Below are 12,306 nucleotides of genomic sequence, written 5' to 3'. Positions count from 1 at the left end.
CTTGCTCCCGCTGACTGAAAGTGAGTTCTGTCATGGGCTACGCAACATTATAGTGCAGCTACTGTCATTTTCCGTTTGTGAGCGTACTTCCTGTACACAGCGGGCCGATGATGCATGTGCAAGGTTTGCGGTGACGGACTCTTCAATTACGCATTCCTGCGGGCAGGTCAATCATCAGCAGAGCTTTGATGTCTGCAAATCCCATCTGCGTCTGCGCTAGTTTGTGAGAATCTTGTGCTGCGTCCACTCTTTAAGCACAGCACGGACGCCGCACACCATGTCGACACTCTGCCAGGCAGACGGGCTCACCGCCCACCAAGGAGGGTACAGGACAATCTCCATTTTTGTCATCGGGTGTCTGTTGATGTGAGATTTGTTTGCATTAGTTCATGTAAGTCTGGGCTAAAATATATTCAGGCTGTTATGGTAAATATTTATACTTTGCTTTGATTATTATTTAGACAATTAAATCTACCTATATATCTTTAAGAATTTAGTATTTAAGTTGGCTTCTAAGTGTTATGCATAAAAGCTATGACAGAGGGCCTTGTCCTTTATATAGAGGTGTCTTTGTGTTAATGCTTTCCTTTGTTTCTAAAAGTATAGTTAATTGGACAGAGTCAGTTTCAAGGAATTCAGCAGAATCCATCATATACGAATTTCTCTCCCCAATTAAAATATTTTCTGTCTTAGGTAACGTAAAGCTATTCTCTTTTCCTTATCTTCTGTGGGTGTAATAAAATACTAGTTACTTGGGATCTGTACCTTGACAGAAACTGGCTGAGTGTATTTTCTTGCCTCCGATGCATCATATTTATTTTATATTAATTTGAACCAATAATGGCAGAATGGAGATCATTTGCATCTCAGCCCAAATTAGTTCTCATTGGAAGGGGCTACCACGACAAGGCATATGCCTGTGCTTGGTGTTGCTTCCTATCAGTAATTGGGATACACTTTTCTATTGTTAGGGTTGGCGGAACGCACCGAATATATTTATTAGATGAGATAGGTGCGTTCGCAACCCGGGATCCACCGTACAGGAAAGAACCTGCTGCTAAGCAAGGTGGCGAAGCAAATTAGTACAAACGAACTCTGTTACTTCACAGAGCCCGTAGTAAAGAGAACGCTGTGCCCTGTTTAGCTCACAGGGGACACAGCTACTGTGTAGCGCCAACAGTGGTCATGCAGTCCAACCAACAAGCAGCTCCTCTCCGGTGGAGCCGGAATTCTAATGGCTATTAGCCAGCCCTGAATTCAGACATAAACTCCTCGCCGGAGGTGCCAGCATTCTAGGGGCTTATTTCAGCCGGGTCCCTGACTGCATACACAAAACTCCTCGTCGGAGGTGCCAGCATTCTAGGGGCTTATTTCAGCCGGATCCCTGACCACACACGACCACACTGGCGCTGGGCTCGTACATATTTGATACTAGCGCATGGCCGTGCGGTCATGAGAACCTTTTATAGCTGTAGCACCTACAGGACCTTCCCAGAATTACCAATGGAAGGCTGCCACAGAACTTGATCAGGTACAGGACCTTCCTGGAGGAGCAATGGAAGTTGCTGCAGTACCTGAGCATGTGACCCTTGATCTCCACTGAGAGATCTTACCCTGGGCATGCTCAGTGTGTGCAAAGCAGGACTTAGTCCCAGAAAAGCCTGCTCGCCGCAGACTAGTGCAGGGTACAATAGTAGAGCCTGGAGAGGCAGCAGTAACCCTTTGCACAGTATCAGATTCAGTGAGACGCTGGGACCGACGTCTCCGCTGAGCAGGCTCCACTGCGGCCAATGCAGAATGGGAGACCGCAGCAGACATGGTTCGAGATTCCCCCTGTGCAGCAGCGGGAACTCGACTCCTAACATCTATATACACTAGTGTTCTATGTCTTGTGTATATTCCAATACTTATAGTTGTTATTTGTTGCAGATGTGTAAGTCTTCTCCCATTCCTACATAGAGGAAAGGAAAGTCTAAGATAGAGCTAGTGCATCTTGCCAATAACCTTTTCTTGATGACTGCGCAGAAGAATTTGCTATAGTTGCATTTCATCAAATAGAGAAGATTAATTTCTTTCTTAATCTAAGCATTTTTTTCTAGTTTTGCTTGCAATTCTTGGATATGTTTAATGAGACCAAGACTGGCAAAGGAAGGAACTACAAATCAGGAAAAATACTCTGTCCCCAGCTACTTCTTCTGTCTTAGATCTTTCAGATTCAGACTCTTCTAATGGCTTTGATTTAGGAATTCCTGAGGACTATTATTTGTTTCACAAAGAGACTGTATATAAGCTATTAAAGGGAACCTGTCACGTCCTTTATTGATATTAAACTGCTCCCATTGTCTTGTTAGTGGTGCACATTGCATTACTAACATGTTTGTCTTACGCAAAAAATCCTAGTATTTAGCGCAAAAATCACTTTTTATACTTTAGTTGCCCCACATACCTTCTGTTTCAATCATAGGGGTGGGCAGCTCAAGCTTTTCGGTCACAGTCAATCAAATGCATTTTGAAATTCTCCACGCCCATCGCATTCACATTCCTTCCCGTCACTGCTCCCTACATCGCCGCAATCTCCCAGGAAATCCCGCGCTTGTGCAATGAAGCTCAGCTTTCCGGGCATTGACTGAATCTTGGTGTACGTTCCAGCTTCATATCCTATGTGCGCATGCTCCTGAGCCGCTTTTGAACAGTTGGAAGCTCCCTCAAAAGGTAAATCTAGCAGTGGCCAAACTGGCTAAAGATCCTATGCACAGAAACGCAGACTTTTGGGAGGAAACCTGTCATAGTGCGAAGAACCAGACAATCACAAAAGTCTTGGAGGTAGGGCGCTTTACAGGACAAAGCTTGAATCTCACTGATCTTTCTTGCTGATGAATTTAGCATGGATGAGCAACTTTTTCTTCAATTCCAAGGGAACAATAAGGGTCAAAAAGCCAAGAAAGCTTCTCTTTCCAGCTGGTGGAAGAATTCAATTATCCTTTTCTACAAACAGGAAGAACTTCAATCCCCTACTGTTAAGGCACATTCTACACGCTCCACAGCAGCATTTTTGGAAAAATCCCCCTATATTCCTTTGGATCAAATATGCAAAACTGTAATGAGGTCAACACTGTCTACCTCTGTTAAACATTAAAGACTAGAAATGACAGTGATCTGAGCCTTCAGTAAGAGAGTGTTAGAGAAAGATGCTCCTTAGCCCCCTTTATTTTTTTTTCCTTTTTATTGTGTATTAAGTCTCCCATACTGTGCTGCCATTGGATGTTCAGGAAAGAATAAAATTTGCTATCTGAAATTTTTGTTTCCTGGAGTCCGTAGGCAGCACAGGATTCCACCCCCCAATAATATTTATTGCTGCGTACTACCTCAATGCTAGTTTATTCTCGTGACCTTATACAGTGGTAGTCATTCTTGTTGGTAATAACTGCTAATTAACTGTCACTTCTGCAGTATCAGAGAAGTAACTGTGGCACCCCAGGAGTTTGGGTACCACAGTAGTGCTACCTTCCTCTCGGGGAGGGTAATGCCATGCCTGGAGGCAGGAGGGATCCCTTTGGCAGGTAATCTTACATGCAACACTTTCTGACTCCAGGCCAGAAGGGGGAGCTCTAAACCCAGTTTTAGGGGAGCTTCCCGCAATATATATCCTGGTCTGGAGGAGGAGTTAGACAGTCTGGCGTAGACAAGCAAAGAGTGAAGGAGGACAAAGGAACCTAAGAGCTAAAGGAGGGCTGCGATTGGGCCTACTTAAAGATAGAGCACAGAAACCGGGCATCAGGAGCCCGAAGAAGTGGGGAACTATAGGTCCCACGGCAGAACCGGGGGGCAAGAAACTAACAGGGACTTGCCCACATTAAACCTAAGGTACAGCAGCATTCCAGAGCCCGGAGTCACCATGTAAAGAGACCCCAGAGAAATGGCTCAATTGCCTACCGTGCAGGTACTGTCCCAGGACGGACGATAAGTGTACCTTGTCAGACAACCTCAGGTAGAAAGGGACCAGAAACCAGCACATACAGTTAGGGCCAGAAATATTTGGACAGTGACACAATTTTCGCGAGTTGGGCTCTGCATGCCACCACATTGGATTTGAAATGAAACCTCTACAACAGAATTCAAGTGCAGATTGTAACGTTTAATTTGAAGGGTTGAACAAAAATATCTGATAGAAAATGTAGGAATTGTACACATTTCTTTACAAACACTCCACATTTTAGGAGGTCAAAAGTAATTGGACAAATAAACATAACCCAAACAAAATATTTTTATTTTCAATATTTTGTTGCAAATCCTTTGGAGGCAATCACTGCCTTAAGTCTGGAACCCATGGACATCACCAAACGCTGGGTTTCCTCCTTCTTAATGCTTTGCCAGGCCTTTACAGCCGCAGCCTTCAGGTCTTGCTTGTTTGTGGGTCTTTCCGTCTTAAGTCTGGATTTGAGCAAGTGAAATGCATGCTCAATTGGGTTTAGATCTGGAGATTGACTTGGCCATTGCAGAATGTTCCACTTTTTGGCACTCATGAACTCCTGGGTAGCTTTGGCTGTATGCTTGGGGTCATTGTCCATCTGTACTATGAAGCGCCGTCCAATCAACTTTGCAGCATTTGGCTGAATCTGGGCTGAAAGTATATCCCGGTACACTTCAGAATTCATCCGGCTACTCTTGTCTGCTCTTATGTCATCAATAAACACAAGTGACCCAGTGCCATTGAAAGCCATGCATGCCCATGCCATCACGTTGCCTCCACCATGTTTTACAGAGGATGTGGTGTGCCTTGGATCATGTGCCGTTCCCTTTCTTCTCCAAACTTTTTTCTTCCCATCATTCTGGTACAGGTTGATCTTTGTCTCATCTGTCCATAGAATACTTTTCCAGAACTGAGCTGGCTTCTTGAGGTGTTTTTCTGCAAATTTAACTCTGGCCTGTCTATTTTTGGTATTGATGAATGGTTTGCATCTAGATGTGAACCCTTTGTATTTACTGTCATGGAGTCTTCTCTTTACTGTTGACTTAGAGACAGATACACCTACTTCACTGAGAGTGTTCTGGACTTCAGTTGATGTTGTGAACAGGTTCTTCTTCACCAAATTAAGTATGCGGCGATCATCCACCACTGTTGTCATCCGTGGACGCCCAGGCCTTTTTGAGTTCCCAAGCTCACCAGTCAATTCCTTTTTTCTCAGAATGTACCCAACTGTTGATTTTGCTACTCCAAGCATGTCTGCTATTTCTCTGATGGATTTTTTCTTTTTTTTCAGCCTCAGGATGTTCTGCTTCACCTCAATTGAGAGTTCTTTTGACCGCATGTTGTCTGCTCACAGCAACAGCTTCCAAATGCAAAACCACACACCTGGAATCCACCCCTGACCTTTTAACTACGTCATTGATTACAGGTTAACGAGGGAGACGCCTTCAGAGTTAATTGCAGCCCTTAGAGTCCATTGTCCAATTACTTTTGGTCCCTTGAAAAAGAGGACGCTATGCATTACAGAGCTATGATTCCTAAACCCTTTCTCCGATTTGGATGTGGAAACTATCATATTGCAGCTGGGAGTGTGCACTTTCAGCCCATATTATATATTTAATTGTATTTCTGAACATGTTTTTGTAAACAGCTAAAATAACAAAACTTGTGTCACTGTCCAAATATTTCTGGCCCTAACTGTAGTGGAAGGCTCCCAAACTGGCCTGTCAAAAGGATTCCCACTTGTTTTCGGGCTGCCTGGACTCCATCAACAGCTGTTGCCGGTACCCTGGACTGAGGCTGACTACAACTTCAGTAAACCAGGTAAAGACTGCAACCCTGTGTCCTCCATTTATTTGCCGGAATTCACCATCCCTGCCAAACACACCAGGAACCCTGGGGACCCCACTTCACCTGTGGGAAGCGTCACCATCCTTGCTGCAGTAAACATCGCCCCAGAGGACGCCTTTAAGCAGCGTCGGACAACTCTGACCCAGAACCACAGGTGGCGTCACAGACACAAACTTTATTAAAATCCCTTTAAAGACCTTTCCCCTTTTACTTGACGGCCCAGGGCCACGGACCGGGTCGCTGTCACCGTGACCACCCCTTTAATTGCGTCCGGACCCGGTACCGTTGCCCTGGTGGGTGACTCATAACCTTAACCCTATACTCTGCTACCTACGGACTCCAGGAAATGAAAACTTCAGATAACAAATTTTATTCTTTCATTTATAGTTTTCTTGTGTGGTTTTTTTTCTTGAAGCTGGTAAAAAAGGCAATAGTTTCCATGCATTTTAACTAAAGTTTTTCTATACATTCATGGATTTCTTTAATGCATTTTTTTCCCTATCAAGGGAACCTGACATGTCAAAAACCACTATTAGGCCGGAATCACACATACGCAAGATACGGCCAAGTCTTGCAGGTGAAAACCAAGCTCTGGCGCCGGAACTCCGGAGCGGAGCGTGCAGCTCCATGTGTTGCTGTGCGGCTGCACGCTCCCCTCCGGACTGCCACCGGCAGAGCTGGGTTTTCACCTGCGAGACTCGGCCGTATCTCGCTGTGTGTGATCCCGGCCTTAGACTCCAAATATGGGGTTAATCTACAGGTTAACAGGGTTCTAAAGCCATTAGGTTGTTGATGAAAGCCCGGTTAGTGGAAAGAAAATGATTCCTTAGAGTCAGAGGTGTGACGGCGCGGCTACAGTCACTGCTCAGTACAGTGAGCGGGGTCTGTAACCACAGCCCCGGCAGTGACTGACAGCCGGCCCGGCAGTGACTGACAGCCGGCTCTGCAGTGCATCAAACTTTGATGCCGATTTATTATTGATTTTGCACTTGTTTTTTTGTATGAATTTATCTTTTTTTTTTAAAGTTTTTGTTTACTAATTCATTATCTGTGACTTTTCTCTACCTTTTTAAAGCTCTTTGCCACTTTTCTTTCCAGGTTGTCAATATAGGCGTGGTAAGGCATTTTCCGATATTTGAGCATAATTTATATTTTTAAAAAGTCTCAACACTTTGTGCAGTTATAGTGGTGCAAAAAAAAGCTTTCACATTTTTCTGCTGTGCAGTTGAAGACTAATGTGACATTTTAATGCTTCTTGATGGGAACTTGCTAATTTTGACTCTAATAGCTCATGCAGACAAGCGTATACATCGGACATGTGCGGTATGATTTTTTATTGTATAGCACACGGACAGTACACTGACCCACGTTATTCAAAAGGGCAGTTCAGATGAATGATTTTTTTTTTTCTCGGCGCGACTGTAGCATGTACAAATTTTCAAGTCTATGGCTGCATTAAAAATAGGATCTGACATAGAAAATCAGCTTAGCATCCAATTTTTATGGATACATTTCTGTTATAGAGCTGGGAAACTGTATATGAACTTGTATATGTTTTACTGTTGATGTATGAAAACAAATCGCACAGGAGTGTATGAAAAATTATCCCTGTTTCATCCAGAAAACTCCGACAATATTCATCTGATTTTCTTCCATGTGTCCGTCCTTTTTAAGTCCATATGACGTCCTTGTGCAATCTGTTTTTATATATCTACATTAAAACATCTACATGATCAATCACAGTCTGCTAGGTTTATAATATAAATGTATCTGTAAAAATCTGTAAAAATCAGATGCAACATGGATGTTCTGTATGGGACCTAATATTTTTTACGCAATCATAAATAGGAATGGGTAAGTCTCATCCGAGACTCTGAAGAAAGTAGCACATGCCGCCATTTTTTTCTCACCCACAGTTGGACAGACAGAAAAATCATTCATCGGAACCACATTATTGAATAATATGGGTCAGTGTGCGTCCATTCAAAAAATTTGGATAGCACATGTCCGATTTATATGCATGTCTGCATGAGCCCTAAAGCTAACTTCCTATGGAACATATCTATTCTGGACCTCCAGCAGCGGAGGTCCAGCAGTGATACCCTCAGCGGTATATAATGCTGCAGATATCACTGAGAAAAAGTTACTGCATCTCAAAAAAGGCAAACAAAAAAAATGCATTGTGTGAATGAATAAATTTTATTTATTTTGCTTGTACTGTAAAATGCAAGAAATAATTTGCGGAAACAAATGCAGCGCTTCGTGTGAACAAGTGCTGAAGAAGACATCAGATTTTTTACTTTGAGAACTTAGCCTAAAAAGTCGCAAAAGATGGAAACAAAATGGTGTCTATGATTTATCAATACATCAGTCAAAAAAGACAAAAACAGAAAAGTGACAAAAAAAACGTAATAAACAATTGGCCCCTTTGTGCCAGTAATTTAGCAAAAACTATTGCACAAATCAGGCACAACATCTTTAGTAATTGTGGGCCAATGATTTACAAAATTCCGTATATTCAGGACATGTTTACAGCTGTCAACACAATCGCAACAAACCCCATGATGAGTGTACCATGCAGGAAACAATAAAGACTAACCCCATTTCCCCTAAATCGCCTTCCATATGACTAAGTGGAGTGTCATGTATGTACAGACAGGCTCGGACTGGCCCATAGGGTAACAGGGAAATCCCCCGGTGGGCCCCTGTGCAGATCTGGGCCCCCAACCCGACTATATGGGCAGTACTTGGCATAATTCAGTGGATTCACTCTGTACTAGTGTTGAGCGATACCGTCCGATACTTGAAAGTATCGGATAGTATCGGCCGATACCCGAAAAATATCGGATATCGCCGATACCGATATCCGATACCAATACAAGTCAATGGGACACCAAGTATCGGAAGGTATCCTGATGGTTCCCAGGGTCTGAAGGAGAGGAAACTCTCCTTCAGGCCCTGGGATCCATATTAATGTGTAAAATAAAGAATTAAAATAAAAAATATTGATATATTCACCTTTCCGGCGGCCCCTGGACATCACGCTGGTAACCGGCAGGCTTCTTTGTTTAAAATGCGCGCGTTTAGGACCTGCGAATGACGTCGCGGCTTCTGATTGGTCGCGTGCCGCTCATGTGACCGCCACGCGACCAATCAGAAGCCGCGACGTCATTCTCATTCACTAAACTCCTAATTCTAGGAATTTAGGACCTGCGAATGACGTCACGGCTTCTGATTGGTCGCGTGGCGGTCACATGGGCGGCACGCGACCAATCAGAAGCCGCGACGTCATTCGCAGGTCCTAAACGCGCGCATTTTAAACAAAGAAGCCTGCCGGTTACCAGCGTGATGTCCAGGGGCCGCCGGAGAGGTGAATATATCAATATTTTTTATTTTAATTCTTTATTTTACACATCCCTATGGATCCGATACCGATACCCAATACCACAAAAGTATCGATACCGCAAGTATCGGCCGATACCCGATACTTGCGGTATCGGAATGCTCAACACTACTCTGTACACAAAAAAGCAGCATCTCATCATTCATTTACCAAACTACTCAGTGTATTATTATATAGAGTTATAGGTAAATTTGTGAATGAGGGTAGTGTAATATTTGTTTGCAGGTGAACAGTGGGCCCCCAGAGTCAATGTTACTGGTGGGCCCTTGTCACCCCAGTCCGACACTGTCTACACATTATGGTTTACCTTCGCTCTGCTGTACACAAACTGGATCTGCCACTTTTTCAAGCTGAGAGTTGTCACCGTACAGATATAATGTACGACTTCATAACGTTGAAAAGTATATTTTTCTATCTACTGGCTAACACGGTACCAAGATATATATCTTTCCTGTTTCATAACATTGGACATTAGACACACATCATTCTGATTCTTCTTCCACAGACGGACACACAGTATGGCACCACATGATCTCACAGACAGCTGCACTTACCCCGGTGTTGGCTGTCCCTCGCCCAGACTCTACATTGCTCTCACCGCTTTCTTTGCGTATTCCCTGGTGAATGTTCCAGGTCTCGCTTCCTTCACTATAGAACAGCGCAATCACAATATTAAGGAATAGATTGTAGAGAAACCCTAAAGGCTTCTGTATCCATTGAAAGCCAGACATAGCTGAAGTGTGCTCAGGAACTAGGTTGTTGTTTCATTTTTTTAAAAATGCTACGTCATTACCAGAAGGTGGCGCCAGAGCAAAATAAACTATGGAAAGGGGTTGAGCAATGTCCATATATTTACTTTGTGTCCAGAAGTGGCACTCTATAATTAGTGAACTCTGTATTATGTCACCGCGGAAATTTTAGTAACACTTTTTTTTTTTCATTTACTTGTTATGCAAAAAAGAAATGTACAGTTTGTTCTTTTTTTATTTAACATATGTGGACATTTGTATTTTTGTTTACCTACATTACTTGTATTTACAAACAAATCGACTCTGTATCATTTTAGGACTTGTTTTTTTGAGACGCTCTGATGCGCTCCATACTCCAAATTGTGATGCAGTTTTTAACTACAGGCTTTTTACAGGTGAAATATCAATTAATGCTTTTAATCTTATTTATAAATTTTGACAATTCTCAATTAAACTAATTGTGGGTTTGTGATGTGGTTTTGACTGAGAGGTAAGAAACATCTCCTGGAAACATACCCTGAAACATAAAATTCACAGATATGCCATTTCCTGTTGCCTCATTCAGTCGTCCTTTTCTTCCATGGATAAAAGTTATACCCATTATAATCTAGAATCTATTCACACGCACCAGTCAAACTTGCCAGTGAAAGTCGATGGGTCCATGAAACAAACAGATAGTTCTTGGATGCCATCAGTGTGTCATCTAAGTGCTGTCTGTTTTTTACTGCTTAGGAGAAACTTGGAAATTTTGTTCCATACGAGAAAAATGGATGAAAAACTGATGGTAAGAATGGACACATGGACATAAATTCAATGAAAAGTAGGCTCAGCACATTGATGAAAAGTAGTCTAGTGTTAAAGAAACTACAAAACATGTCTGTATGAGGCCTAATGAGGTACATAATTACATAGGTTGAAAAAAAAAGATCTAGATCCATCAAGTTCAACCTTTCTCCACCAATTATACATTTTGTCACTAAATTATCTTTAACCCACAATGTTATGTGCATTGAGTTAATCATCCTATAATTATCTTGTTATTGTAATATTTCAGGCTACGTCCTCATGATCAAGAATAGGGACATTTTGGAAACACTCTGTTCTAATTGCCTCACTTGTTTGTGGATTCACTGCTGCTAAAAAAATACGCATCAGGGACTAGAGTCTCCACCACAGAAATTGACATGCTGCTGCTCGTAAACCGTTTATTCAGCGTTGAATAAAATAACAGTGGGCACGGGATTTCTATAACTCCCATCCACTGTGCTTCTATTCCTGATCATGGACACGCAACCTTAATGGGCAGATGACATCCTTTTTTTTTTCTTTTTGGCATTAATATATTTGTTAAAAAAAAATGGCATTTATTTTAATACTTGATTTCTTTTTTACATTTCTTATTGAGATCTTTATACACTTGGATGCTATTTCTGTATTCTCACGATTTTGAATGTCTTTTGTTTTTGTCTTATTAAACTTTGTATTGTCTTTTTTATCCATAACGGTTTCTTTTTATCCCTGGACATTTTATTACCAGAGGGTATAAGTTTTCTACAGGATTCTAGTAGCATATCCTTAAACATGCCCCATTTATGGTCGGTATCCCCAGTTACCATCACATGGTCCTAGTCTACACAATTAAGTTCTTCCCTTAATTTGTTGAAATTATCTTTAATAAAGTTCCAGGACACTATTATTATTTGCTGCCTTTTAAATTTGTTGAAACATTTCATCCTTTACCTGTTCAGCTATATTATGAGGCTATTATTAACCCCTTACCGGCATCGGACGTACTATACCGTCCGATGCCGGCTCCCCTGCTTTGATGCAGGGCTCCGCGGTGAGCCCGCACCAAAGCCGGGACATGTCAGCTGTTTTGAACAGCTGACATGTGCCCGTAATAGGTGCGGGCAGAATCGCGATCTGCCCGCACCTATTAACTAGTTAAATGCCGCTGTCAAACGCAGACAGCGGCATTTAACTACCGCTTCCGGCCGGGCGGCCGGAAATGACGTCATCGCCGACCCCCGTCACATGATCGGGGGTCGGCGATGCGTCTGGATGTTAACCATAGAGGTCCTAGAGACCTCTATGGTTACTGATCGCCCGTCGCTGTGAGCGCCACCCTGTGGTCGGTGCTCACAGCACACGTGCAATTCTGCTACATAGCAGCGATCAGCAGATCGCTGCTATGTAGCAGAGGCGATCGTGCTGTGCCTGCTTCTAGCCTCCCATGGAGGCTATTGAAGCATGGCAAAAGTTAAAAAAAAAAGTTTAAAAAAATGTGAAAAAAATAAAAAAAAACGTAAAAGTTTAAATCACCCCCCTTTCGCCCC

The 12,306-nt window shown here is 42.7% G+C and overlaps 1 protein-coding gene across 2 annotated transcripts in view; it reads right to left on the bottom strand.

Moving 5' to 3' along the window:
• The window catches only part of LOC138662009 (uncharacterized), a 74,008-nt gene extending 63,996 nt beyond the window's left edge, over positions 1-10,012 (bottom strand). Inside the window, exon 1 of one of the 2 annotated variants that reach the window (XM_069747094.1) lies at positions 9,776-10,012. In XM_069747094.1, coding sequence (XP_069603195.1) covers positions 9,776-9,952 — 177 coding nt within the window. In that variant the 5' untranslated portion in view covers positions 9,953-10,012. The remainder of the gene's footprint in view (positions 1-9,775) is intronic. The other variant, XM_069747095.1, reaches the window with a different exon arrangement.
• Positions 10,013-12,306: the final 2,294 nt, after the last annotated feature.

The sequence above is a fragment of the Ranitomeya imitator genome, chromosome 2 (genome assembly GCF_032444005.1).
Source record: "Ranitomeya imitator isolate aRanImi1 chromosome 2, aRanImi1.pri, whole genome shotgun sequence".
Taxonomy (NCBI): domain Eukaryota; kingdom Metazoa; phylum Chordata; class Amphibia; order Anura; family Dendrobatidae; genus Ranitomeya; species Ranitomeya imitator.
Note: the sequence above shows the minus strand (reverse complement) of the source record. Positions and strands in the feature narration are given on the sequence as shown.